At 42.5% G+C, this 25526-nt stretch overlaps 4 protein-coding genes across 4 annotated transcripts; 2 read left to right on the top strand and 2 right to left on the bottom strand.

Annotated features, from left to right (window-relative positions):
- Positions 1-1872: 1872 nt before the first annotated feature.
- LOC135333705 (deleted in malignant brain tumors 1 protein-like) lies at positions 1873-6418 on the top strand. The gene is made up of 8 exons (XM_064528724.1): positions 1873-2060; positions 2959-3073; positions 3153-3553; positions 3613-3832; positions 4159-4388; positions 4610-4729; positions 4866-5003; positions 5326-6418. The coding sequence occupies exons 3-8, from the start codon at positions 3415-3417 to the stop codon at positions 6294-6296; spliced, it is 1818 nt and encodes a 605-aa protein (XP_064384794.1). The 5' UTR covers positions 1873-2060; positions 2959-3073; positions 3153-3414; the 3' UTR covers positions 6297-6418.
- A 482-nt stretch (positions 6419-6900) lies between these two features.
- On the bottom strand, positions 6901-19883 carry LOC135333778 (FAD-dependent oxidoreductase domain-containing protein 1-like). The gene is made up of 5 exons (XM_064528812.1): positions 19741-19883; positions 16963-17079; positions 8902-9192; positions 8502-8606; positions 6901-7192 (listed from the first exon to the last, which is right to left on the bottom strand). Exons 2-5 carry the CDS (start codon positions 16978-16980, stop codon positions 6938-6940), a joined length of 669 nt encoding a protein of 222 aa, XP_064384882.1. The 5' UTR covers positions 16981-17079; positions 19741-19883; the 3' UTR covers positions 6901-6937.
- Positions 11987-16460, top strand: LOC135333744 (uncharacterized). Its single transcript, XM_064528776.1, has one exon. The coding sequence runs from the start codon at positions 12566-12568 to the stop codon at positions 13697-13699; it is 1134 nt and encodes a 377-aa protein (XP_064384846.1). The 5' UTR covers positions 11987-12565; the 3' UTR covers positions 13700-16460.
- LOC135333757 (bone morphogenetic protein 1-like) lies at positions 19804-24971 on the bottom strand. The gene is made up of 6 exons (XM_064528788.1): positions 24750-24971; positions 23060-23233; positions 22265-22379; positions 21272-21672; positions 20775-21004; positions 19804-19946 (listed from the first exon to the last, which is right to left on the bottom strand). Exons 1-5 carry the CDS (start codon positions 24862-24864, stop codon positions 20862-20864), a joined length of 948 nt encoding a protein of 315 aa, XP_064384858.1. The 5' UTR covers positions 24865-24971; the 3' UTR covers positions 19804-19946; positions 20775-20861.
- Between the last annotated feature and the right edge of the window lie 555 nt (positions 24972-25526).

The raw sequence follows: 25526 nt of genomic DNA, 5'->3' as shown, positions 1-25526 counted from the left end.
GCATGCCAATAAGTTTTCTCGATTTATTGCATGTAGAAGTAATATGCTTGGTCCAGGAGAAATCACTTGAAAAGTTGACACCAAGGTATTTGAAAACATCTACCCTGGAGAGAGAAAAATTGTCGTCAATAGTAAGAGTGGAGTTCGAAAGTGTGGGTGAGTGTTTCCTAGAGAAGGTCATGTAGCAACATTTTTGAACGTTTAACTTCAAGTGATTGTGGGATATCCAGTTACAGAGTGAGTTCACATCATCCTGGAGTTTTGAGTAGTCAGATTGTGAACTGATTGACCTGTAGAGTGCGATGTCGTCAGCATACATTGCCATGCTGCTCCATGACACACAGCTGGCAGCCTTGTCAATATAGATTAGGAAGAGTAGAGGGCCAAGAATAGACCCCTGATGGACTCCTGAAATCACAGGTAGGAGGCTTGATTCTACACCATCAAGAACAACCAGCTGGAGCCTTCCCGATAGATAGCTTTCAATCCATTTGGTGATGAATGGGTTTAATCCAATTTGTTTTAGTTTGTTTAGCAAAGGAAGGTGAGGGACTGAGTCAAAGGCCTTGCTGAGATCGAAAAACACCAAACACATCTCTTTACCCCCATCCAGGGATTGAAGGCAGTCATGTGAAAAAGATATGAGGGCTGCAGTTGTGGATTTCCCCGCAGATAATCCCCATTGTTGAGAGGACAGGGGAGAGTTAGTATTGAGGTGGGTTGTCATGACGCTCAGTATGTGCCTCTCCAGAATTTTGCTGATGACAGGCAGAATAGATATTGGTCTATAGTTCGCAGGATTTTCTCTGTCACCAGACTTTGGGATTGGGACCACATGGGCGAACTTCCAGTCTCTGGGAACCTTACCAGTTTTGATAGAGAGATTGAAAAGTTTGGAGAGGCTAGGGGTTATAGAATGTGCAGTGTTTTTTAGCATTAGAGCTGAGATGCCGTCCGCTCCAGTTGATTTTTTTACATCCAGCGTAGTGAGAAGTGGAAGAAGTATATCCTCTGAGCAAAGGAAGTCATCAGGTAAATTAGACAGAGTATTAGTGTCAAACAGGCTGTTTCCTGGTAAATTGCCAGAATGGTTGTTGAAGTTTTTGAAGAATTGTTCATTGAGAATGTTTGCTTTAGCTCGACTATTTGTCACAGTGCCAGACAGTGGGCATCTTAGAGAGGGTATATTAGTTTCCTTCCTGTTGAGAGTTTTGTACAGTTTCCAAAAAGTCTTAGAGTCAGCGTGATGGAGTTTCTTAAAGAAAGCTCTTTTGGCTTTACGAAGTTCAGAGGTAATTTTGTTCCTTGTGTATTTAAAGTGTAGAAGAGTTACTGGGTTACCAGTTAACTTGTATTTCTTTAGTAAGGAGTTTCTCTGTTTAATAGATGATAAGAGCGAGTGGTTAATCCATGGTAGGTGCTTTCGGCGAGGAAGAGTTTTTTTGGGTATGCATTGGTTCATTATATTCAGGAACAAGGTTTGCCATTTCTCCCAACAGGTGTCAATATCTTCTGTGTGTAGTATGTTGTCCCAGTCTACTTGCTGTAGCAGTTCGCGAGCTTTCACAAAGTCACCCTGTGAGTAACACACCGTTGTCAAGCGATAATATTATTATATCTAGCCATGAATCCTTGACTCCTGGTGTAAGAAGAGGAAAGTTTCAGGTAAGGGAGAGTGCATGACACTGCATATTGAATGACACTGCATACTTACATGTATAATTGCTATAATCATTAATATATTGATGGTCAAGTTCTACAAGTCTATAGCCAAGTCTCCTCTTCACCAGCCACCACCGTCTGTCTTTCCACTGGGGACCACTACTATCTTTCCTCCAGTCACAACCATCTCTCCTGTGTTTATAAATCATGAGGGAGAATAGATGGGCGTGCCCGTCCCCAGCCATAAAAATGGGGGGACGGGTTTCAGCCCTATTTAGCATTCGTTCTGCTGTTCCCGTACTAACTATGAATATAGTTAATATTAGCCGCGCCTCTAACCACAGAGCTCAGCTTGCTGCAGAGAAGGGGAGGAGCTGGGAAGCCAAGGAATGCATTACGTAAGAATTATACAATCCGATTGGTGCTTAAAATGTATTACGTAAGCAGTCTGCAATCTGATTGGTGCTGCATGATTTTCTGCAGCAGAACGAATGCTAGATAGGGCTGAAACCCGTCCCCCCATTTTTATGGCTGGGGACGGGCACGCCCATCTAGAGGGAGAACACGAGGGTTAATTAGTGGGCGTGGTACTTTAAAAGGGGCGTGGTCATAAAAATTTCGGCGCTGTGCGCCGAGTGAACTTCTTGCCCACGCTTTGCGCGGACAAGAAGTACTATAAGAACTCCCCTTCCTTAAATCCTGGATCTGCCCCTGCTGCATATACTAGCTAGCTAGCTACTAATAAAGTGCATAGGTCAACTATTGCTGTTGCTGAGTCAGCTCCTTGTGCAATGTTTTGTAGCCTCGATCATATCCCTGGCCTCTCTTCCTAGGCTAGGCTGCTGTTGAGCTGCAACACGGAGCAGATACCAGACTTTTTCAGCTAGTTGCAAGGAAGCAGCCTTACCTTCTCTCACTCTCAGTGCAGTCTTGGTAGGCATTGTGATTCTTTCATGTACCAAGAGTGCATGAATGTAGATGTAACATCTACAGTATACATCCTTTTGTTGATTAGAACGAGTTTTTTGTATTAACTTTTTCATATTCAGTATTCACTTATTAATAATTATGACAGTTCAAAGGTAAAAGTGTGAGCAAATTGTAAAAATCAAAAAAGCCCCCTCCCATACCCACCCCCTGGGTGGCTCTGCCACCCTCGTACGGGGCTTCACCCCTTTCTACTAGCCCCCCCCCCTTTCATTTTTCCTGGATCCGCCCCTGCTAAAGATGTATTAATTTGATTAGTTTGCTTTGTATCTAACAAAAGCTCACACAGCTGTTCTTTCTAACATTCAGAAAATGAGAGGGAAGTAATCCTGCAGGCAATGAGGCACTGGGAAGACAGAACTTGTCTTCGATTCTTTCCTCGCAAAACTGAGCCCTACTTCATCTATATCCTTTCAGGAGATGGGTAAGTTTGTCTCATTATAGATTTGTGTTTATGATAATTTGACTGTGGAAAGCATGTTCATAACACCATTTTATGCTAGGTGCTATTCTTATGTTGGACGTCTGCATCGCAATTATTAACCTCAAGGTGTCTCTCTGGGTCCGGGATGTGTGTATTTGAGAACAGCTATTCATGAGATAGGACATGCAATAGGATTTTATCATGAGCACACTCGGCATGACCGGGATCAGTACGTAAACGTAATCACAAATAACATCCGTAATGGACAAGCAGGCAATTTTGCGAAAGCTAGACCTAGTCAAACACTTACATTAGGTTATGGCTATGACTATGCCAGCATTATGCACTACACTGGTACTTCGTTTGCAAAGTCCCGTAGCAATCCGACTATTGTAGCGATAGACAGGGGAATTGTGTTCGGCTCTGCACAAGAACTAAGCCCTTTGGATATTCTTAAAGCAAATGCCCTTTATCGATGTGGTGAGTGTCCTGCCTGCATAGTACTAGTAAGTGTAATATATTTTATACTATAATATTAGGTTCTACAAGGCCCCCGATTAGCACCTACCCACAAAGTACTAAAGCCCTGACCCTTCCGGATGGAATCACATGCGGTGGAGTCATTGAAGGTAAAAGTGGAACATTCTACTCGCCGAGTTATCCCAACCATATTGTGAATCAGAGGTGTGCATGGGTGATTCGGGTGCCTGAAGGATACAGAGTTCGCCTGAGTTTTCCAGGACTCAGCCTAGAGCAGAGGTAACTTCGCTGCCAGAAAACTATTAATCGTTACTGTGTATAATATACACTCATAGATTCCATTGTCTGTACGCCCTTTACTTTTGATTGACATAGCAGACACCTTAATGTATGTTTATGGTTTGGCAAACTACTACAATCTAGTGTTTCAGTTCTAGAATGGATAGTTACCTTAATGTTAACTATTATAGACGGGTAGTAATTTTGGCGTTTTCAGATTTTTCTCTGTTATTTTGGCGGATTTGTAGCAGTACAAAATATTTGTCAAAACATGTACAAGTATGAGTTGTTCTCAGACTCTTATCAGATACACTCTCCAATTACAGTGCTGGGTGCATTAAAGACTATGTCCAAGTATTTACTGGACGATCTATAAACCCCGAGGATGGTGAATATCTTTCAAGAAATGCTAGAGATGGCAAATTTTGCAGCTCTAGCATGATATACACCTCAAACTATGTGTATGACAACACAGCAACTGTCTACTACCACACTGATAGTAGCAACACAGGACCTGGTACACCGCGGGGACTTCGGGTGGACTTCTCAACAATTGGTAGGTACTTTAATTGGCTAGCGGTTTACACAATTTGACTGTACGTAGATATGTAGAACATAAATTTACCATCCTATAGCACGGAGTGAAGTGCATTCTACAATCAGAATTTGAAACCACAATAATTATTTAGACTGGCCTGCATGGTCATAATTATACTTTCTATAGTTATGATGTATACATTATTTTAACCTACCATGCATGTGCATAATTGACTACAGACATCAATGAGTGTGGTGGCCAATCAAACAGATGTCACACATGCACAAATCTTGACGGATCGTACCGCTGTGAATGTAAAAATGGATACTATCACTCTCCAGCAGCAAGTACTTGCTTTGGTAAGTGAATAATGCAGCTCTAATGTTTTCAGAGGCTATAATAATAGCATTTAACTCGAATTGCCTACCTCAACACATGCATAAACACTAACTGTGATTGTCATGATCATGTACACAAACACTTGTTTTCGTGCAGATTTCAATGAGTGTGCATACGATAATGGAGGATGTGATCATATTTGTGACAACACTGGAGGCTCTTATATATGCAAATGTAATCCTGGCTACTACCTACAAGCAGATGGTCTGAGCTGCACAACAACACCACCTACTGGTAAGTCACCACAAGTATTTTTCATTACTATGTGAGCTAGGGACATTACTAAATATGTACATGTTTTCAGATCGTGTGGGCACTAAAACAATTTCCCATGCATATGAGTGTGGGTGTGTGTTGGAAAGAGAGAACACATAAGTTATACAATGATCTGTTTAGCATATGTTGGCGGTAAACAAATGAGATCCCACATTTGATCATTCGTTCATGTTTCGCAGAAATTATTTTTATACACATAAGACCAGCTATATACAGATGCCTTAGAAAAATCAATTCTATCCTTTTATAATTATGATCTAATACATTACTTCATATACAGCCCCACCAACTGTTGCTCCCCCTACTACTCCAACTACTGTCCCTCCACCCACAACCAGAACGACCACAATTTCCACGACAACACCGACCATACAGCCCCCCACACCTGCTAGTATATGTGGGCCAAGTCTTTTCACAGGTGCCTCTGGAAGCTTCCAAACACCTGCCTGGCCCACGAACTACCCCTTAAATTTTAACTGTGAATGGAACATCCAAGTTCCTTCTCCAGGATGCAATGTTCGCCTCACATTTGATGATTTAGCTTTTGGGATAGCTGGAAAAACAACTGAAAACTGTCCCAAAGATTATTTGAAGATCCACAATACTACCGGCTTAATTCACACCATTTGTGATCTTGGTAGACCTTCTCTCATCACTGCAATTGGCAATACCAGACTATACTTCTTTGCTGGACCATATCATGGACCAAAACGTACGGGATTCAGGATTGAGTACACGATAGTCTGTCCAACCACTCCCCTACCTACCACCAGGCCAACTACAGTAGCCACGACATCACCAGATCCAACCACTCCCCTACCCACCACCAGGCCAACTACTAGACCCCCTACACCTCCAACCACCATTGCCCCAACTACACTACCACCACCCACTCCGAATTGCCCTGTTTTACTATCCAACCCTCAAGGAAACTTTGCTTGCGGTGGAGTCATGCCGATGGGTCAACGTTTCGGACCTGCTAATCTTCCCTCAGGCCCTATCACTGGTACAATTTCATGTACTTGGATTACCTTCGGTTCTGCCCAAGTTCGTTTCAAGTATTTTGATATTCCCAACAGTGAGCAATGCTCGTCTAATTCTGTTGCGGTGTACGATGGATTTGGAAGTGAGGGTCAATTGATTGAGAAGATGTGTGGAGAGAAGTGTACCGATCACATAGTCCCAGGGATAGGAAGTATCTTGACTGTGATTCTGGAGGTGTCTTCCCCAGGATCGTTCAGAGGATTTTAGGCACAATTTGAAAAGCTAGAGGACTAACATTTTATTCAGTCTGTAGCAATATTCACATTTGTTGATCAAACAATTACTGGAAGCATGCATGATTATAAAAATACTATTCATAAAAGCTGAAAGTGTCATAGTACTAATATGTAAGCCGTAGATGTACCTAGTTGGGAGGTCAATTTTTGGGTGAGAAGGTTTGTACATGCATAATATATATAAGGCATGCAGGAGACAGACATGCAAGCAAAGCTCTATAACATTATGGTCGAGGACTCTAAGTTGGAACCCACATGCAGCTGAATGAGTGGATGGAAGCAAATATTAGGTTTCTGTTATAATTAGTGCAGCAAATTGCGACTTAGCTAGGAAGTGAAATCATCAAAGGGATATATTATGTATAGCACGTCACGTAAACAGCAAGGATACAGTGTGTATAATCACTATAGCTCTTTGCGTGTGTTTCGTTTGCGATCTATAATGATGTCACAATTCGAGAGCCTCGCATTCGAAATCCTTTAATTATGTCCACTCAGCATTGTTCAACTACTTCCATTCCCAATTCAAACCGTTAGGGTGAAGATTACACACAAAAATTAAAGACACATCTGAATGAAGTTTGGCGTAAGAATATGTAAAAAAAATATCTCTTACACAATGTTTTTTTCTTTGTATGGCTGACCATTCACAACTCTTTCAAAGGAAAATCTACTGAGATCAATAGAGTGCGAACAACCATCTAAAACAATTTCGCTAACTGCTCTACCTACAGCTGGTGACTGTTGTATGCCATGGCCACTAAAGCCATTGGCAAATACCAAGTTATTAATGACAGGGTGCCTCCCGATAATTGCGTTTTGATCCAGAGTGTTGTAATCATAGTAACCAGCCCAAGCACTTTGCAACTGCAAACAGACAAAGAGAGGCTCTATCAATTATCAATTATTATGCCTCAGTGTACATGCGCAAGCGAGGTATACGGTAGTGTGTTTGTGTCTGTGTCTGTGTGTGTGTCTGTGTAGACTGCTACAGCTGCTCAAGGATCAATGAAGTGCAAGTAAGAGTTTCTATAGGCTTCTAGTCATATATTTTCTTGGATTTTAATTCATGGATTTGAAAAATAATGCTTCGTTCTTACTTGGAATGCCATTGCAGCCTTTTCAGAAGAGCACATAGCCAAACTTGTTTACCGAGTGTTGCTACTCTACTTAGTAGTTATAGCTCTGCATTAGAACGCTAGCTAGCTATTGGTATAGCTGCAAGAGTGAGAAGAAAGCTGAAAGGCCTGCTGATGCAGCCATTAGTTTTAGATTTAAACTTTTGGCATCGATTGTTTAACAACAATCATGGTTGATCATTACCCACTCTTTGAGAATGCATGTAGCAAAATTAATGCAAAAATGTTCATCATGTGTATATAAAAGCTATAATTATGCTTTATGTTATGTAGCTCCACCGAGGCATCAGCACCCATGGTGCTTTCATTATACCAGGAGCACATTACAGAAGGAGCGTTTAACTCTACATGGGTGTGGAAATCAGACCGCAGTCAGCCTGCATGTGATTATCATTATGAACGGATTTTGTGTAGTGCAGGAGCAGGAGAGCTAGGTTGAGCCAAAAAGAGCTAAAGGGAATAGCTAGGTCTTTGATGGATGTTGGTATACATCATGGAAGAGACTGTCATTGGTGAGGTACAGAAAATTCTAAAAGAGGAGCATATCCATGTAAAGAAAAAGTTTGCTAGACCTAGACTAACACATACTAGGAGTCTTACTGGGGTTCTTAGAAGAGAGAGCTTACTACCAGGCTTATAGTTAACTAGCTAGCTGTAGATTTTCATTTTTATTGACCTATGCTTGGTAAAAGTGCACCGTCAGCTCACGCACGCTGATGATCATCACCCACTTAGCGGTTTTGCATATGAGGTCATGCTTTGCAAATTTGCATGAGATGCGATTCTCGAGACTGTAATGTGCTCCTGATTATACAAATACGATCGCTTGCTAATTAATTAGTAACTGCACAGGCTGATCCTATACAAAAGAGGCTTCTCGAACCCTTTTGCATATAAATGGTGATCATCATTTTTAACCTCATAAATGGGGACAATTTTTTACTGATATGGACAAGGAAGGTCTACTCCCAAAGATAGGGGCTCAACTCACTGTATTACATACAATGTACAAGCACACAAAGTATGTTGACTGTCACCTTCAAAGATTCAAATGCCGGTACCCTGTGTGCAATACTAGGCCACGCATACTCGTCAAACAGTGAATAGTCCACTTCTAACTCAAAGTCATCGTGATCCAGGTGCTGCAAGAAAAATAATGTACGTGCACCTCATCTGGGGGAAATACTACACACGGTGTGGAAATTCTACGTATGTGTACATCTTTATTTTCAATTACATGCATGTACATAAAGTGCATAAAGCTGATATAAACCAACTGTACTGTCAGTCGAATTACTAAGAAGCCTGGAGTCTCAGATATAATTTATGGCTCCTGCATAATTATGTTCTGGGGCTATAAAGAAGATAGAACAAACTACAATTCTAGCATTTGGACCCTTTTCCTAGTACGAAATTATTTTATTATCATGTGCATACCTCAGGGGTCCTCACTCCACATATGAAAGTGTTTTGTACTCCTTCCTTTCGTAAATACGTGCCATCAATATTAATAAGCATAGGGAATTCTTCAGTGATGAGATCCGGGAATTTTATGACAAACACACACCGTCGCCGTGGTTTCACTGGGAGAGGGGCACGCATGACTCTGTTAGAGTGAGTGGGGTCTCCAATTCCAGCCATCAAAGCCAGTTGAGAAGCCCAGGGTCCACCAGCATTGACGAAATGATCACATCCTATGTGTTCTTTGTTGCCATTTTCAGTAGTGACCTGTATAGAAGTCCGTTTTACTGTATCAATCCACTTGTGAAAAATATTTGTAGTTATGCCTCGACGTGCGCAAGCGAGATAGACGGTACGGTGCGTTTGTGTAGCGTATGTGTCTGTCTAGACTGCTATCTATAGCTGCTCAATGAGTATTGAAGTGCAAGTAAGACTTTTAAAGTAGTGCTTCGTTCTCAAGTTGCAGTGGCGTAGGCATACATAATATTTGCAAAGAAATGTGGGTGGGGCCACGTAAGATTTATTGATGTGCATGCAAGCAGCCTAGCTATAGCGCATGCTATAGCTTGCTACAGCCTACTCTCAGGGGCGTAGGCAGGAATTTGAGGAAGGGGGGCTGAGCTGAAAGGGTGTGAAGCACCTTCCACTTGGCGCGGAGAGTGGAAACCACACCTCCTAATTAATGACTCATTTCCGAGAATAGTTGTTGTACCAAGAGTGTCTGGTTGTACTTGTAATGATTTATGATGTTACAATTTTGTTGTACTTGTAATAACAATTAATATGCATGAAACAATGCTAATATTTACAGTGCTAACTACATGTACAATGTATATGATAATGTAGCTGATCAGTTACTTTGCTGGCTTTTCATCAGTACTCAGGCTGGCAGTACTAGAGCTTGGTAAACTGGCACTAGAGCTTGGCCTTGACTCACGCTTGAGAAATAATGGTCCAGTTTCTGCGACATAGTTGCTGCTCTCAATCAACCTCTGTGGTAGATTATTGATCAGTTGCACAGTGCATTACGCATGTGCAAGAAATAGCACACCTGCGCATGCTTCAATTAAATGGTGCATGCTATACTACTAATAGCTAGCTAGCTTTAATAGTTACACTGAAGAATCAAAGTTACTAGTATAGTATAGAGCTATATAGCTCTTGGACATGCTGTTTGTCTGCCACTAATCTATACCAGTAATTCCCAGGCTGAAGACAGTCATCAGAGAAGGTGGGGCTCTTAGTGTGGTTTTTGCAGAGGAAGGGGGGGCTCCAGCCCCCAAAAGGCCTGCCCCTCCCTACGCCCTTGACTCTCATTGGCTATAGTTTCTCAGGGGGGACCGTTTATTGCAAGGGTGGACCAATTATATCGTTGCCAGGATCTGGAGGATCATATGGCTTTATAGGACCACGTAAGATCTATTGTGCATGACTAGAGCCTCACACTTAAAAAGATAATTCTATGGATAGTTTAATACTAAGCCAATCGCCCTTCTGCAATCTGTAGATACCTTTTTGTCAGACTATATACCATGCACCAAGAGACAAACAAGGTCAAGGTGAGCCTATAATTATGGTACACTACAGCTACAGTATAGACTCTCGTTAATTAATCCGGTCACCCTCGGGACAGTGCAGCTTAGCTGGAATAGCGAGGTGGCTATATTTTAGAAATAGCTGCGGCTAAAAAACGACCTTACCTCGAATCTAATGACTAATTTTATGTGCAGTAAACATCTAGCTAGCAATCCGTGCCAAAAACCAAATGGCTGGTATATCAAGGTGGCCATACTTCAGAGAGCCGGAATAGCGAGGGTGTACTGTACTACTCTCTGCTGATAACTATACAATCATGTATGTGAATTCTAGTTACATTGCTGCATAGCTTGGAGTCTTGGTGCTGAATGCATGAGGGATGCCAACAGTTCAAATTCCAGTGCAAAAAGTTACACATGAGTTTGCTCCATCACCCTCGTCGCCTACAATTATTTTTTTGCTGATCAGTCGTACTATTAGTTTACTCCACTTAATTTGATAATTATGTAATTGCTCATTAACAAAGTACATACCGTATTTACTTGATTAAATGCCCATCTCGTTTAAACGCCCACAGTAAAGCTGTCTTTTGTCAATAAACGCCCCTCTTAAATAATCGCCCATGTATGGGCGTGGCACTGTGGGTGGAGCTGAATTAGCACGTGGAACCAGCTGAAACAAGGGCAGCATAGAATAAATAGATACTATTTATGATGGCAGAGAGGACACAGAGGGAGAAACATCACTCCTACGACTTGAGATTGAAGCTGAGAGCTGTGGCAGCAGCCAAGAAGAGTAATAACTGCTGATGAGCAAGAGTTTGAAGTAGACAAAACAATATGCACGTTTCGAATAAGCGCCCATCTCGTTTAAACGCCCCCTCTACAGATGCTGCTAGGAAATAAACGCCTAGGCGTTTAATCAAGTAAATACAGTACTTATCATTGTTATAACAATGGACTCTCCAGATTGCACTAGCATCAATCTAAGAGAGCACGTCCCAACCAAATTTTCCAAAAATCTTGGCTATGCCACAGAGTTGTGCTTACTAATTGGAATACCATTGCAACATTTTAAGAGTTAGCAAAAATTGTTCAGAGAGTGTTGATAGATGATTGAATTTGAACTACTTCTTGAAAGAGTTACAGACCATACGTATTTTTAGTGATTCTCCAATTAGACAATTTTCTGACCTCTAAAATTAGGGACTGTTGCGTTGACTTTATTATGTGGTATCCTAGTAAAAATGTAGCCACCTAGCCTTGATTCCAAAACAATGTATTTTGAGAGGCCTGTAATCGAGGCTAGCAGAGTAACCTCGTCCTATATCTCCAATTAGATGCGACCAGGGCGACACCCACAACTAAAGGAACCTCCCGTGTTGACACATTTATGAGCACACTCGTTCATGTCTGTGTAAAGAGATAAGCTCATGTACTGTGACAATTGTAAGGACACGGACTCCTGGACTATTGAACTATGCATGACATCATTAGAGATCATGTGATAAACTAGTGCTCTTATCTAGAAAGTTGTGTTGCTATCACTGTTTGCTCTTAATATAAAAGACTCAAGGTGTTATTATCAAACCTACATGGCGCTGTGAACAACCCGCTACATAAATAGCGTTGAAAGAACCGAAATAAAATCAGGATCAGCAGATATGGCATATACATTTCGTACCAGTGACCTACCGAAACTGGACCTCGATACAGATAAAGGGACAGACTTCCTTGCCTGGCAACAACAGTGGCTTGCCTATAGAGAACTATCTGGCCTTGGCAACGAGTCAGCGGCAAAACAGGTACAAGCACTCAAACTTTGTTTCTCAAGAGAAACTCTCACTGTGGTAGACAATCTAGGACTAACTGATGCCCAGAAGAATGACCAAGCACTGATAATTGCAGCAATGAAGCAACATGTCGAAGGGCAGATCAATGAAACAATCGAGAGAAGAAACCTATACGACAGCGACATCAACTCACTGGCGAAACCTTCGATGACTTCCTAGTGTCACTACGTGACCTTGCAAAAACTTGTAACTTTTGTAACAACGAATGCCTCAAACGAGCAATCAGAGACCAAATTATCGAAGGTCTACAAGATGGCGACACTTATACAAGAACTCCTACGAGCTAGTGACCTCACGCTAGATCAAGCTGTAACAAAGTGTCGTGGTATGGAAGCAGTAAAGAAGTCCCGCTCACAGATCCAGGGTGCAACCGAACTTTGCGCACTACAAACACGACAAACACGACATCAACCTGCCACCCCGGCCAGTACATGCCATTGGTGTGGTAAAAATCAACACGATGGAGGCAGAAAGAATTGCCCAGCCCAGGGACAAACTTGCCGCAACTGTGGCAAAGTTGGCCACTTCAGTACGGTTTGCAGACAGCCACATCCTTCTGGAAAAAAACCAGCCATATCTCCGAGGGCCAACACACTGCGCACTTCGGAACTCCCATTCCTGCAACTATCCAACGCAAACGCTGAATCCATCACACCAGCCCCGACGATTCGAATGAAAGTGACTACCTGCCATGGAGAAACTTACACTAGTGTCCTTCCTGACTCGGGAGCAGACATTTGCGCAGCAGGGCCAGACTTAGTACATGCCCTCAACGAGGACATGGATAATCTGGCAGATTCCAACGTCACACCAAAAGCAGTCAACGGCTCACTATTACATCCAGCAGGAAAGCTACCCGGAGTCCAATTCCAGATCAACGGCCAGGACACCGAAGCAGACATTCACATCTATCAATCAGTCTCAGGCACCATCATATTATGGGCCACAGCACAGAAACTCGGCATCCTACCTAACTGTTACCCTAACCCGATGCCCTCTGTCCAAACGATCGAATCTACGACAATCGAATCTACTGAAACAATCGGATCCACGAAGGTCGAAACAATCGAATCCACGAAAGTCGAAACAATTGAACCTACGAATGTTCCATCTATGCTACCCACAGCGGAACAATTCATGTTGGAATTTTCACCCGTCTTCAACGAACAAATTCGTACCATGCCAGAAGAACAGTTCCATATCTCCATCACTGACGATGCTAAACCGTTCTGCGTGAGCACACCACGCACCATCCCACTGGCATACAGAGAGAAACTGAAAGCTGAGATCGACTTGCTCGTCGATCAAAAAATCATAGCTCCGACTGGTGCGCACCCATTGTTGTGGCACCAAAGAAGAACTCCGACAAAATACGCATGTGCGTAGACCTATCGAAACGAGAGCGGTATCCCTCCACAACACTAGCAGAAGCTATCGCTGACATAACACAGACCCAGGCTAAGCTCTTTACCATCTTAGATGCACTCAAGGGATATCATCAGTGCCCACTTGATGAGGAGAGCCAAAACCTCACCACCTTCATCACACCATTCGGGCGCTTTAAGTACCTGCGAGCCCCCTATGGGATTTTGTCCATCAGTGAACACTATAACTGACGCATGGATGAAGCACTAGCAGGCATGCAAAACTTCCGCAAAATTGTTGACGACGTTATCATCTTCGACAGTAATCAGCAAGAACACATCGTTCGTGTACGGGAGTTACTTCATCGCTGCCAAGAAAAAGGCATCTCCCTCAATCGAGAAAAATTCAAGTTCTGCCAAACGACAGCATTGTTCGCAGGGTTCATCCTAACACCTGACGGATACACCATCAGCGACGACATTACCAATGCTATTTCTCGTTTCCCGACACCAAGCAGTCGAACAGACCTACGGTCCTTCTTTGGTCTCGTGAACCAGTTGGCAGCCAGCACGAGCAACATAGCGGAAGTACTAGCACCACTCCGTCCTCTACTGAGCGCTCGCAACGATTTCCTGTGGACACCCGATCACGACCAAGCATTTCAACATGCCAAGGAGATGTTAGTAACAGCACCCACCCTTGCCTACTTTGAGATCAAAAGAAAGAAACACACCTGTACACAGATGCGAGCACTCTTGGGATCGGCTTTGTACTCATGCAGAAACAGATGGCTCTGACGGGGAATGGAAAACAGTACAGGCGGGATCTCGCTTCCTCACCAACACCGAAAGTAGGTACGCTGTCATCGAACTCGAATGCCTCGCAATCGCTTGGGCAACCAAAAAATGCCATGTTTTCCTCTCTGGACGTGACCACTTCACAGTCATTACAGACCACAACCCATTGGTCCCCATCCTCAACAGCCATCGCCTAGACGAAATCGAAAACCCTCGTCTACAACGTCTTCGAACTCGCCTAATGGCCTACAATTTCACAACTCGTTGGTTGAAAGGTGCCCAAAATTTTGCAGCAGATGCCCTGTCCCGCCACCCATGTCACAAGCCAGACACAGGAGACGACCTCGCAGAGCATGACCTCCACTTTGAAGAAGCCCCATCTCTATCACAGATTAGAGCATCTAACGAAGACCCTTGGGAGTCAGAAAATTTACACCTTCAGGAGCTGCGAAGACACGCAAACGACGACCCAGAGTATCAAGGCCTCAAAAATCATTCAAACAGGTTTCCCGAACAAAAGAAACCTCCTGCCAAAATCAATGGAAAAATGTTGGGCAATTAAACACCACCTCAGCATTGACGATGACCTTATAGTCTATGGATGCCGTCTCTTCGTACCGATCAGCCTTTGTACAACGATGCTCAGCCGTCTACATGAAGCCCACCAGGGTATAGCACGCTCACAGGCACGGGCCCGTCTGACGATCTATTGGCCCAACATTGACCAGGACATCAAACACTTTGTCGATGGATGCCGTCACTGCCAAGATCGCTTACCACCCCATGCCAAAGAACCCCTGATCGCGAAACCAACCCCAGACAGACCGTTTTTCAGCAACTGGCAGTGGACTTTGCATCATATGGGGGCGACCAGTTCCTCATCATGGTAGATTGTAAAACAGACTGGCCTGACGTCATCGAGATGAAGAAAGACACCACTACACAAAAGCTCATTGGCGCTCTCAGAAACCAATTCTGTCGAACAGCCATACCGGACGTCATATGGTCCGATGAAGGACCGCAATTCACATCATCCAAACTAGCAGCATTCCTCAAGGATTGGGGGATGTCACACAAGACATCATCCCCTCGCTACCCCCAAAGCAATGGCAAAGCAGAAGCAACCGTTAAGTCGATGAAAAAGCTAATCTCTGCTGCATGGGCAGGACGCTCCATCAACGTGCTATCTCGATCACTTTTGCAGTACAGGAACACCCCTTCACGAAAGGATGGACTCTCCCCGGCCCAGAAACTACTAGGTCAACCAGTACAAGACCACCTCCCAGCTCACCGAAGATCATTCGCACCAGAATGGCAACAATCAAGCGATCCCGAGCACACCGACGTTGGGCCGCAAGACCAGCTATATTATAATCAGCACGCCAAGGAACTGACAGAGATTCCGATCGGAAACCGAGTGGCGATACAAAACCCAGCTACCAAGATGTGGGACATCTATAAGGCCAGGTGAGCCACACTAGTACATCAGCTGTGTGTGTGTGTGGGTGTGGAGGCACAGTTGTTGCCCTAGGACACCACAGGCGGTACTTCGTAAAGACACAAAGTGGTCGGGTTCTCGTACGGAACAGGCGATTTCTACGCAAGAAAATCCTAGCCTCAGTGTTTGGAGGAACTTCTGACCCTCCACCAACTCCTTCCCCACTGCTGCAAGCTCCTTCCCCATCGCTGCAAGCCCCTCGCCCGATACAAGCTCGTCGCTCCACACGATCGAAGCAGGCCCCCTCCTACCTTCACTCTGACCCTGTATGGTTGTCAAGCTCCTCCGTCAGTACACTCACTGAGGAGCTTGCAGGGGAGGTGTAAGGACACGGACTCCTGGACTATTGAACTATGCATGACATCATTAGAGATCATGTGATAAACTAGTGCTCTTATCTAGAAAGTTGTGTTGCTATCGAGTTGCTATATTCTATGCTATCACTGTTTGCTCTTAATATAGAAGACTCAAGGTGTTATTATCAAACCCTACAACAATTAATCATAATTATAGTATATACACGACAATAATTATGTATACATGCATAATTATTATAGTTACTGTTTTGTTACATGATATTCCTTTTTGGAAAATATCTCTGTAATGACGCTAATAACCCACTTATTATTACAGAGCCTACTGGCTACCACATCCCATGCACACACCTCACGTATGGAAGGGACACAACATTCTTTGTAACGGCAATGCCAGTTACCTCAGTGGAACACAATGGCATTCATGCATGCAGGCAATATGTAAGCAAGAATTAATGAGTCATGGTTCCTAGAAATGGATGGTCTCTATTCTAGTTCTTTATGGGTTTAGTTGTGCATGGTAGAATACTTAGTAGTTACGTAAGCACCTTTTGAGTTCAAATGCATCAAGTTTAGCAATGCTGCTAAACAACCAGTACAAGTCTATAAATTCATATAGTTATAGATATGGGTGGCCATTAAGAAGGGCTCTCAAAACAGAATCGGCTAGCTCACCAAAACAGTTGTGTCCATCTGCAGACAAGAAGAAGCCCTGAGGGCATCGACACTCGTAGGAGCCGGGAAGATTGCGACAGCTGTGAGAGCAGTGTGTATACACACACTCGTCGATATCTGAGAGAGTGCATGCAAGTGTGAATGTAACGATGACACGTATCAAATGCATGGAGAGTTCAGTATTAGTGCATTCAAGGTGTTCATGTTAGCTTCCAGGGAAACCCGTACCCGTTGGTAGTATAAATTAGAAACACAAATTTGACTAATGTATAAAGTTACTATTGGTTAGGATAACAAATTATAGCATGTACTTATCGTGTTACTCTTAGGTGGGTGTGACAATATATACATGATAAGATTAGCCAAACATGACAACTGTATTCACTTCCACGAAACTAAGGAACTGTTGAATGATCTTCTGCCTGGTGCAAGGAAAATGAGCCAAGGTAATATGACTTTTTGGCTGGTCGTTAAAATCACTAAAGATACTAATATGGTATCTCATAGCAACTGCAAGTGCCCAGCAACTCTTCGACTATATGACGTGTCCACACCAATAATCATATTTGAAACATGGTATGTAATTTCATAAGATCATAAGAACACTTTGTTGTGCAAACACAAAATGGTATTAAGTCACATCCTGACATATCTCAGACTACATCATTGATTACAGCATATTCACCTTTGAAAATACAGCATGCAACAGATACCATTAAAGTTGAAATATTGAACATCGAATATCATCAAAGGAAAGTTTTCAAACACTTTCACAAACAAACTGAAGCCAAGACGTATTCACCTTTTGTACAGAACCATATATGACTACTTTGAGTCTCTCTTATAGCTGTGGCTGTCATAGTTTGCTTGTGCAGCAATACTTTTATCTGTGCAAGAGATCAGGTTTCTCTCCGCCTATACGTACTTAGAGTTTTGATCATGCTTTCATAGCATTGCAAATTGGGAACCTGACAGAGCACTTTTAAGTTCACATAAAGAAAATAGCTATAAACACACCACATTTACATGCTTCGGTTTTTGTTCTGACGGTTAACTAGTTCAGCATAATTGTGAAAACATTGCAAATGGGTCTCGGATAATGCAGTTCCACACAATTTTGTAGTGACAATTGCTATGACTATTTGATGTGAGAGGGATGCAGCACAGAGCAAAACACAGACTGTATATTATACTTCAATGAGCTTTCTTAGACAATCATTGCTATGGCTGTACGTGGCTCTAGTGTGCTAATGGTTACTAGCTGGGATGTAGGACACTAGTTGGGCGGAGTCCAACCAACGCTTCGCTCATGGTTGGGTATCAGTACATGTAGCAGTTTTGTACCCACTGCAAGAAATTTGCAGCCCAATCAGATTGCTGTGTTCAAGTGGGAAACCTTACAGCTCAATTTAGCTGACGAGGCAAGCTGGGACACTGTATTTTAGCTGTATTTCTCTGGAGAATGCAGAAACAGCTCCTGCTGGATATCTAGGCTACTAGAAAAGAAGCATCTATGAATGAAGCTTGAACAGTAGTATCTTTGTATTGATTAATTAAAAGGACTTGTCTTTGTTTTAAGTTTTGTTGTGCTACCAATCTAAGATTAGATCATTAGTTTGGACAAAACCTGTGATATGTATGCCTTCTTTGGTCTTCGAAAAGCTTCTCCAGAAGCCTTGGGGTAGTCTTATAGCTGGCTGTACCTCTCTTTGTGCTAGATGTCTAACTATTATGAAAAATTTTATTTCTGCCTGTACTAAATGTATTCTTCTACTTTCTCTAAGAGTCTGAGGTCTTTCTTGAATTCCAAAACAACTATAGCTAGATCCAGGCAGCTAGAATAGCCATCCATTGATTTCTTTATATCGCACCCCTGAGCCATGCGGTTGTCAGCCACTTAATATTAAACAATATTCATACTCTGTCTCAAGTACCGGTGGAACAAAATTGCTACATGTAGTGATACCCAACCCAGAGCGCAGCGTTGGTTGGACTCCGCCCAACTAGTAGGACACATGCAGCGGCTGGGCATTTCTATGTGAAAGAACCAGAGAAAATTAATGGGAAAAACCTACAGCTCTATTTCCATATATGACTATATACATGTACATCTGGGAATCAGTGCTGTGTTTTTATGTTATATGAAGAGGTATATACTAATTACTGTGAGCAGACTGTGAGGGAGTGCAAATGGGTTTGTCCACCATAAAAAACAAGACAGACTATATATAGAAAGGTTTTCCTTACCACAAGCTAGGAAGCACCGTAGGTGGGTGAGTGGGTGCTTCGCTTTTAACCCACTTTTTATTGGCTTTTAGTGGCCAATATGTACTCAAAGTCTACTCAATTGAATGGGTGCGTAGCCTAGCAACAGAGTGTGCATATATTACCATATAGGGAGGTCCTAGTGGGATATCCCAATGGACTGGCTGATTGATCACGTACAGTGTACATAATACACACCAGTCATCATTACAAAACCAATTAATAATTAGTTAATTTAACCACATGTACAAATGTATTAGCTGTAAACAACTCCTACTGGGATTCAGCGCAAGCAAAGGGGTGTGTGACAGACTGAGGAGTATACCTATAACACATAACACTAATGACTACACTATGTGTGCGCTTAATTATCGAAGGTACAAGTCATGTAGATTAAAATGGAGGACTGGAGTTAACCAAGAAACAAACACGCATAGAGCATCCACGAAACCAATCTCGTACACATACAACACACAGATTTAACTTGTAGACAAAGTCATATTGCTGACTTACCTATGACTTTATAAGAGGCCCTGAATCCAGCGAGTGGTGTGAGTGTGCGTGACCGATCGTTGTCATGGTCACTGTGATAATGTATCCGTGCTGTGTTTGTTTGTAGTCTGTAATTGTAGACATTGTAATAGGCGCAAATCACTTGGCCGTCCCCGCTTCCATGGAGATTATTAAACACTTTGATGTAATCCTTGATGCACTGGTGCCTGGATGAGATGGTTAGTTTATAGGATGAGCAAGCAAGATGTGTGATGTCATACAGATTGTTAGGGTTATAGCGCTTAAGTGATCAGATTAGGAGTATAGACAGAACAAATTGTGAGCTGCTACGTAATTCTATATAAAGGTCTCAATGAGTTAGTGATATTGTCCATATAGGATTACAGGCAAATCAACTCACAAACCAATTTAATGACACGCATGCACGCATGGTCATGACAGCTAGTACACATGTATCTACACTATATTTAGTGCAGTAATGAATCCAAACAAATCCCCAGCTAATAATTGGAAAGCAATAACTATGTCCTCACTACCATAAGCAGTGCATGCACTCGTAAAGCCATGCAATGGCTAAGGACGCGGTAAGGTTCACCAAATTGTCGGAAAGGAAAGTGGGAGGTTGAATAAACACACGCAAACAATTTGTGTACGCAAGTGATGTAATTATATTTCAAAGAAGACTTGAAGCCAGTGGAAAATTAGCAATTGGTAAGGATATCACAAATTAAAGAGTTGAAGGTCATATTAGAGAAATTTCCTCCCACTAGCTACAACCTCATAAGTGCATGCCACTGCATATTAGATAATTACTATAATATTATAGGAAGAAGATGCTATGCACTACTACACGTTCTTTTGTCTAGCACATAATTTTATAAGTACATAACATACGTAGGAAACTGCTACGTGTACATTATAATGAAATTCTCTCTCTAGTGGGGACAGCAGATTCCTCTTATGCTATTTGGCAATGATCCTACCGGCTCCAAATTGCCAAAACAAGTGCTTACACTGTAACATGTGCAACGTACGTGTTTTCCAGTTCAATTGGAGCAAATATAAGCTGAATTGTGTAACCATCGGCAACCTTGATCATCCAGACACAGTCCGTATTGTGCTCATAGAGTGGGTAGCCGGGAGACTGGAAGGATCCTTTCAAAGCCCGTCAAATGCTCGACACAGGAGTAGGGCACGGTGGGGAATGGAGGGGGTGTGGGCAGAAGAAGAAGGATCACACTGGGCGGGGGCATGTTGTTCGTATCTGTATGGGTATCGTACACACAATAGCATAATATTATTACGTGCAGTACGTACGCACCAATTAAATTAAGACATATTTCAAGTGGTGGAAACCAGCTCAATGAAAGGTCTGGATTTTAATATAATGCTATTACAGACACATACACATGGGCAGTAGTTAGTGCAGAGTAGGGATATCAAGTGACAGTGACAGTTTTGAAGTTTTGAGCAGCCCAAACTAAACCATTAAAACACCCAGACCCAACGTCTGGCCCACTACAGAACTCACCACACGTATACAATTGATTTGTTTGTTCGATATCCAACTCGCTCAGTACTCGAGCTTTCCCCACTGGGATGGACGGGTCCTTTGCCCTGAGGGTGTCTACAAAGGGATTTCTAGAGAAAAAGTTGGAATCGTAGTGCATGATACTGTTGTAGTTGTAACCGACTCCTTGAGAATCAATCCGCCATGACGGAATCTTTTGGAAATTTGTCTCATAACCAGGGACTATGTTGCCTTCAATGATATCGATGTATTCGTCACGGTCCGGTCGGCTCTGCTCGTGCCAGAAACCAACAACATGGCCGATCTCGTGCACGATTGGGTGAAAGTTGAAACAGGAACGACCAATCGAAACTCCCTGTGGTTGACGGCCATAGTCAATTCTCCCAACATAGAAACAGCAACTGGATTGAAAGAGAACATGACAATTAATACCAGTGAGTTCATTGTACTGACAGGATAAAGGAAACAAGAACTCGATCATCCACTGGTATATTCACCACAAAAATGGATAGGTGTATTAAGGAAACCTTTAAACACTGAGCCCAGATGCATGGGAAGCATCCTGGGTGAGAGGAAAGGTAATGTGATCGCTGTATTTCCCTCCGCAAGAAGTTTATTGGCTATGTTATGGAAACCCAACAAGGCAGGAAGTTGGCTGGAAATGGCCCACTAGAATTTCAACAAACAGCAACCCCCCAGTCTTAAAAGTACCCCCCTGACACGGAAGTGCCCACACAACTGTGCAATTAGGGTTGCCAAGCTATACCACCAGGAAGGCCTTTTTATTGTTCTCTTTGTGCACTATTACATCTTCTGTTTGTTACTAAGAGTGGTTCATAGACACACCAGCTGAGGGTAAAACAATCTCACAATTATATGGTACTGAACTATACACAGCCAAGAGTTAAATGGCTTGCTAATTTGTTGATTTGTCAATGACAATACTTACATATTAGTACTATATTACAATAGAGAACCATTCAAAGCTCTTACCCTGCTCCTGGGAAGAAATTGACATAGTGCGGCTGGTTTGAGCGTTGTTTGAATCTAATGCAGGTGTGGTCTTCCCAATGCTTCATTGCCTCCAGTATCTGTCTCCTTTCAGCAGCTGCAGGTAATTAAGAAGAATATACATACCACTAATTATTGCAAGAGGTGCAGCATCGGGAGCTCAGTTGGTCGAATTATCCTGACATAATGTTGTTATCTTTCCGCTTAGTTCACTTAGTTCATATTTTAAGGATTCTTCCTGTCAGGCCTTCATTGCATGACTTCAAATCCTTAAAATTCATTATTTTAAGATAAAATGCACTTATATACATCATACAAAATGTCACAACCCAACAGCATTAAATCATGGACAGCATAATGGTGGTTCACCAGTTGACTACCTCTACTCCTTTCACTACTACACCCACAAATAGCAGTCTAGGTTTTGAAGAGCACAACAAAGTGCTGTTATAGAAACCACAGAATAGAGCCAACACATGTTTCCTTCTGTTCATTGATGTGTGTGTAAGCCGAGCTTTTGGCACAAACAACTCTTGGAATCACTAGACTAGAGCTTTACGTTTGTAGTTCTTACTGCAAGCTAGGGGATGAGAGGCTCTTTGCACCAAATAATTGAGTTGGCAGGCGTTGGTAGGGGAACTATACATACACTGAACCTTGGACTCGTTCTTGAGATGGTCTTAGTAGATTATGCTCCCAACTACAACACTGTACAAGCCCCTAGGGTTTGTTAATGTGTACAAGCATAGTTATAACGCAATACACGATCACAGTTACCATTGAATCTGCTTGAAAAGGTGTAATATACGACTCCATTTGGCCACAGCTTTCGATTCTCACTGGTAGCTCCCCTTTTCTTCCTGTCTTCGCTTCCACTGTTGCTAGGCGACTCGTTTTGAGGGAGCAGGGAGGGAGGAAAATAGGCGATATCGTTATCATGAACCTGGGTAGCTGCATTGAGGAAAACAGGAACATGCATGGTCATGGTACTGTGAAAGTGCCTAGACACACCTTTATGCACTTCGGCTTGTTAGTTGTATTAAGTTAAGAGTTTGACCAGGTAATGGCATACCGTATTACTAGAATATTTTGCTGGTCAAAAACCTTTGCGAACGAGCCAAATCAGCAAAAAATTTGACCCTTTGCGATCGCGTTCTGGCAAGGATCGTGTGTATTTACTAGTAATAATTTACGTTTTGCGGATTTTATTGTTGCGAATTGATCAACCCTCCCAAATTTGATTCTCGCAAAACATTCTAGTAATACGGTATGTTATCTAGATTGCACAAGGAAGCTAGTGCTATTTACCATATATGGCAGTGCTTGTTTTAAATGCTATTATTGCACGAGAGAGACCATACTCTATATGGATATATTGCCGATCATTATTTTTATAATACAGTTTTCATTGCAGCATTCTTAGCTGCAGCGTTAATCGGAAAACCCAGTCCAATTATGGCTTGACACCGCGCAATTACTAGTTGCTCTTACTAGCACCGTTTTCCAGTACGATTGCCAGCGCAGTAATTATAGCCTCAGTCCCAGGCCGATTTTTCTGAAGTTGAAAAATACGGCCTGGTAATGATTGTATCTGGGCGTAGTTGCATGGGAACCAGAAACAAAAGCAGAGGTTCTTCACATTTTATTTCCTGTAATAATTTCGCCATGCAACAGTGACGGCTTGTGAGTCTACCATTATTTCCCCGTATAAGTTTAATACCGTAATTTAGCTCCGTATGTATACTCTCAAGTAAAAATCTAGCGATAGATTGTCTATAGCTAGCTATAGCTACGGCAAGTTTAAGTTTCAGACTAACGTATACATTGTCTTGCTGAAGCACTCTCATTGCAGAACAGGCCCTGGCTCTCAAGCTCCTCTCGGAATGAAGAAAGATCTTTCAACATGGTATGGCAAGACTCTTTGCTATCAATTGCTGCCCTTTGTGATGGACTATACAAGCTAGTAGGTAGGACCAACACTGCCGGCCCTTGTCGACAAGTGTATTGTTCTTGGAAAATCTCTCTGCTTTTGTTTTTTGGTTCCTAACCACGCCCAGATACAATCAATACCAGACCTAGTTGGCGACCTAGCGTTATTTTAGAGACAACGAGGCTGGGAACGAGGCCAGCGCAGTAATAGTAACATGATGAGAATAATTATTATTGTTATCTTGATGGCTTAATTGATCCATTAGCCATGAAGGACACGGATGCATTCCACAAGCCCAGAGCTGTTGCATGTGTGTGTATAGGAAATAGATCTATTTCCACAAATAAATTCCAAGTTTCTTCTTTTAAAACTCAATGAACCAAGTCAGTGGCTATACACAGCAATTAATTTCCGCTATCAATCAGTGATGATTTAATATGTGCATACCTGATGAACCCTGTCATTTTTGTTCAGTTTCAGTATTCATGGCAGAGAACGTATTTTATTATGTACCATGGTACAAATCCTCCAACATACCTGAGCTAGCACAAGGATCAGAAAGGTCAGGAAGGAGTTGACAAAGAGTCCTTTGTCCACAGAGAAGCAGACCCACAGCCAGGGACAAAAGAGTCAAAGTTAATCCCCCACACATCCTCAATGCACCAGGTTCTCTGTGCTGTCAGGGAGACCTCTTGGAGTCCTGTATATAGAACACAGTGCTGCCTCTTTAGATCTATTGTTCTCCCTCAATTAGTGAGGTGGTATGGCTTCATAGCCGGAAATCACCAAGGGTCAGAACAACTCTACTCTGTCCCCAGGCATCATGAGGCATCATGAGGCATGCATGCAGGTCTGCCACAGTGCTAATGACAGCCAGTCAGATCCAGTACATGGCAGTTGCAACTGAGTATGGTAAACTTTGTTTGACACACTCCCACTTTGACTAGACTAAATCTATGGTGCCACTGATTGGCCGACTTGCATGCTGTTTATTACCACGCCACGTACCTAGAGTAAGACTACCTGTATATCGTACAGCGTCACCATAATTCATAATTTAAGTTAAGAAGCAAGCTCGGAATGAACGCAATTTTGGGGCTCTAGAAGATGCGCAAATTAAAAGTAATTTTTGCCATTGAAATTACGATAACTACATATGTACATGTAGATCTAGTCCTTGGCCCTTTTTGAGCATCCACTTTATGGTTTCTATGGAGAACAATGGAAGTTTATCTGGACACAAAATTAACAGTGCAATGTTTTGTGATCTTTCACCACATCTCCTAGGAAACCAACTCCTCAAGTTACATAGTT

Source organism: Halichondria panicea, chromosome 3, assembly GCF_963675165.1.
Source record: "Halichondria panicea chromosome 3, odHalPani1.1, whole genome shotgun sequence".
Taxonomy (NCBI): domain Eukaryota; kingdom Metazoa; phylum Porifera; class Demospongiae; order Suberitida; family Halichondriidae; genus Halichondria; species Halichondria panicea.
The sequence above is the reverse complement of the archived record's forward strand: the minus strand, read 5'-3'. Positions and strand labels throughout refer to the sequence as shown.